Source organism: Spermophilus citellus (genome assembly GCF_964194105.1).
Source record: "Spermophilus citellus genome assembly, chromosome: 11".
In the NCBI taxonomy this organism is placed as follows: domain Eukaryota; kingdom Metazoa; phylum Chordata; class Mammalia; order Rodentia; family Sciuridae; genus Spermophilus; species Spermophilus citellus.
Genome location: NC_138192.1, coordinates 94,397,209 through 94,400,380, shown reverse-complemented (window position 1 = coordinate 94,400,380; position 3,172 = coordinate 94,397,209). Strand labels below are relative to the sequence as shown.

The following is a 3,172-nucleotide window of genomic DNA, read 5'->3' as shown; positions in this document are numbered from 1 at the left end:
GGGGAAAGTTTGGAGAGGGATTATTGGATAGTGGCAAACAAAATCAGAAACATTAAAATCTTAAAAATGTTAGTGATGATGCAGAGAATATCAGTGGTCTGGAATGATCTGAAACAAGATGACTGGATATAAATGTTTTTTCGAAAGTAAGAATTTCAAATTTTCAATGATGAGAGAATATCAAGATGTCTTTGGAAAAGCAAATCACAAAGGAAGGAGACAATGAATTGATGGGACACATAATGAGATTGATGGCTCTGATTTACTTGAAAAGTTACCCCCCAAAGAGGTAATTCACCTTCTATTTATAGTTTCTTTCTCCTTCCCTTGTGCAGTGGGTCAAGACTTCTTCACCATTGAAGTGATCCCCAAGGTGTGATGCCAGATCAGTCCATGCAGATCTTTGAGGTCTTTGGTAGACTTGCTCATCCAGAAAGGGTTCAAGCTTCAAGAGTTCAGGTTTTATGACAAGTCTGAGGCTAACTAGCAGAAATTCCCTAGTGGGCTTAGCTAAGGAAGAGCCATTGGTTGAATGACAGACAAAGCAAACTTGACCTCTTTTTCTTGGACTCTGTAGAGCATGGGAAAAGAACCTCCTGTGCCAAACTACTGCTGGAGTATACTGGGGTTTTAAGACTATCAGAAGAAAGGGTCATGGACTACATCCATCTCTGCCACTACCAGAATTCCAGGTCCCGGTTCCAGGGTGGTGTCATGGATCTCAGGTCTTTGTGCAGCCCTACAACTGCCATCCTGGTTCCATGTGTGCTCAACCTCTTTGCAGATATGGCCCCACAGGCTCATTTACACCTGAGGCATTGAATTCAGGGAGTAGCCTCAGGCCTGCCTTTTCATCTCATGGCTGTTCATCACAGGCAACTGAAGTGAGCAGAAAGTGTTGATGGTTTAAACCATTAAGGTGGGTTTCAAAGTGAAAAAGTGAAGAATTGCCTATTTGGGAGACCTACAGAAACTGGTGGAAGGTTCCATGGCCACTTTTCTGCTCAGAGGATGAAGAGGGAAAATTGAGAGCTTCTACTTCAGGAAAGCTCCTACTTCATGACAGCCACCGTAGGGATGTCCCTGTTCACTCCAGGGGTTGTGCCTGCATTCTAGCATCCCATTCATAGGAGAGACGATTAACAAATAACAAGCTATTTGTTTTTAATAGCTCTTTAAACCTTACTTTGTGACAATGAGGTTTGATCACTTACAACTTTTTTAAATTTCATTTTAAAAAAGGTAGATCCAAAGCCCTAAATGAATTATTTGTGGTTGCACCTATTACTCAATAAATTACATATAAGTTTATAATTTGCAGATTTATTAATATCATTGTTAGTATTTTTGCTTATGTACAGCATTTTAGAAAAAAATTAAGGGACAACATGGCGGCCAGCGAGGAAACAGCACTGTCAGTGCCTCCGCTGTAACGGGATCAGAAAGAATACACCCACAGGCGTCCTACTGAGAAACCTCTAGCAAAATTCAGCTGAAAGGAGACCTGCCTGGAACTAGTAAGTTTAATTGGAGGTGGCAGCGTGTCCCAGACGCCTGAATCTCGGCAACGCAGAGCTGGGACACAGTCCCGCCGGCTGCCGCCAAATGGCTGCAGCCCACACGTTGCGGTAAACAGAGGAGCGGGCGCTGTCTGCCTGGTCCCACGCCGGCGGCTCTGGGAACCGGCCCCAGCCGCTGGTTGCAGCGACCTTGGGGGCGGGCGCTACCTGCCTGGACGCATGCCGGTGGCTCGGTGAACCGGCCTTGGCCGCTGGTTGCAGCGACCTTGGGAGCGGGCGCTTCCTACCTGGACCCAAGCCGGCGGCTCTGGGAAACGGCCCGGCCGCTGGTTGCAGCGACCTAGGGGGCGGGCGCTACCTGCCTGGACCCACGCCGCGGCTCGGTGAACCGGCCCCGGCCGCTGGTTGCAGCGACCTTGGGAGCGAGCGCTACCTGCCCGGACCCACGCCGGCGGCACGGTGAACCAGCCCCGGCCGCGGGTTGCAGCGACCTTGGGGGCGGGCGCTACCTGCCTGAACCCACGCCGGCGGCTCGGTGAACCGGCCCCTGCCGCTGCCCATACGTTGCAGTGATCGTGGGAGCGGGCGCGGCCTGCCTGGACCCACGCTGGCGGCTCTGTGAACCTCCGCCAACAGCTGCTCACACGTTGCAGCCAGCTTAGGAGCGGGCGCTGCCTGCCTGGGCCCCCGCCCATTGGGCTCTGTGAGTGGTCGTCAGCTGCCGCCAAACGCCCGCTGCCCACACGTTGCAGCGACAGTGGGGACGGGCGCTGCCTGCCTGGGCCCGAGCCCGTCCAGCTCTGTAAATTGACACCAGCCGCAGACAGGCGGCCGCTGCCCACATGCTGCAGTGAGTGGGGGAGAGGGCACTGCCTGCCCGGCTCCAGCAGGCCCAGATCTGTGAACCCCCTCTGGCGGTGCAGGGCTCCAGACGACCACATCCAAACTGCCAGCCCAGCGCCACAAACGACCCCCGCCGGGCTCGGCAACAGGCCCCGCCCACAGGGCGAACAGCAGGAGTGGAGACCCGCCCAGTCCGGGAGGAAGATCTGCTGCACAGAGATTGAATCCCGACCACTGAGAGGAGGAACTTGGCCCGGTGGCCACAGCGCCATCTACTGGAAGAACAGTTAATCGCACTCTAGGACTGCATTTATAAATATTTTTTTTTCTTGTTATTTTTTTTTTATTTTATTTTATTTTTTTAATTAATTTTTTTGTATTATTATTATTATTTTTTTATTGTTGCTGTCTTTTTAAAGGATATTTTTAATCCATTTTATCTTATCTTATTTTATTCCATTTTTAAACTTCATCTCTCATTTCTATTATTATTATTTGTCCTTAAATTCTCTTTAATTCTCTATCCTTTTCTCTCTTTCCTTCTTTTCCTCTGTCTTTACATTTCTTTTCAATTTTCTTATTCCCCATTCCTTGAATTCTACCTGCTTACTCTCATTCTCTTTAGTGACCACCTCCCTTCCCTTCTAATACCTTTCATCCCAAGCATCAAATAAATTTATAGGAGTAAACAATAGCTCAACAGTCAAACAGAACAAGAAGCAACATGAGCAGCTTCAAAAGGCAAGGAAGAAAAGGAGTACAAACAATGCAGGATAGCCTAAATATTCAGGAGGACCTAGAGTCATCAG

The 3,172-nt window shown here is 49.3% G+C and overlaps 1 protein-coding gene across 2 annotated transcripts; it reads right to left on the bottom strand.

The window, feature by feature from the left end:
- Window positions 1-1,390: 1,390 nt before the first annotated feature.
- Window positions 1,391-2,731, bottom strand: LOC308630878 (uncharacterized protein). 2 transcript variants are annotated; one of them, XM_081261678.1, is made up of 2 exons: window positions 2,030-2,731; window positions 1,391-1,727 (listed from the first exon to the last, which is right to left on the bottom strand). In XM_081261678.1, the coding sequence occupies exons 1-2, from the start codon at window positions 2,633-2,635 to the stop codon at window positions 1,524-1,526; spliced, it is 810 nt and encodes a 269-aa protein (XP_081117804.1). In that variant the 5' UTR covers window positions 2,636-2,731; the 3' UTR covers window positions 1,391-1,523. The 2 variants fall into 2 exon arrangements, with proteins under 2 accessions (XP_081117804.1, XP_081117805.1); XM_081261679.1 differs by lacking the exon at window positions 1,391-1,727 and adding an exon at window positions 1,797-1,860 and having other exon boundaries at window positions 2,012-2,730.
- Between the last annotated feature and the right edge of the window lie 441 nt (window positions 2,732-3,172).

What these genes read in the sequence shown, in the direction of transcription:
- LOC308630878 (XM_081261678.1), bottom strand. Translation starts at nt 2,635, where the DNA reads ATGGCGCTGTGGCCACCGGGCCAAGTTCCTCCTCTCAGTGGTCGGGAT. An exon ending in GCCGGCGTGGGTTCAGGCAG is followed by an intron (nt 1,728 to 2,029) that starts GTAGCGCCCGCC and finishes GCGTCCAGGCAG; the next exon opens with GTAGCGCCCGCCCCCAAGGT.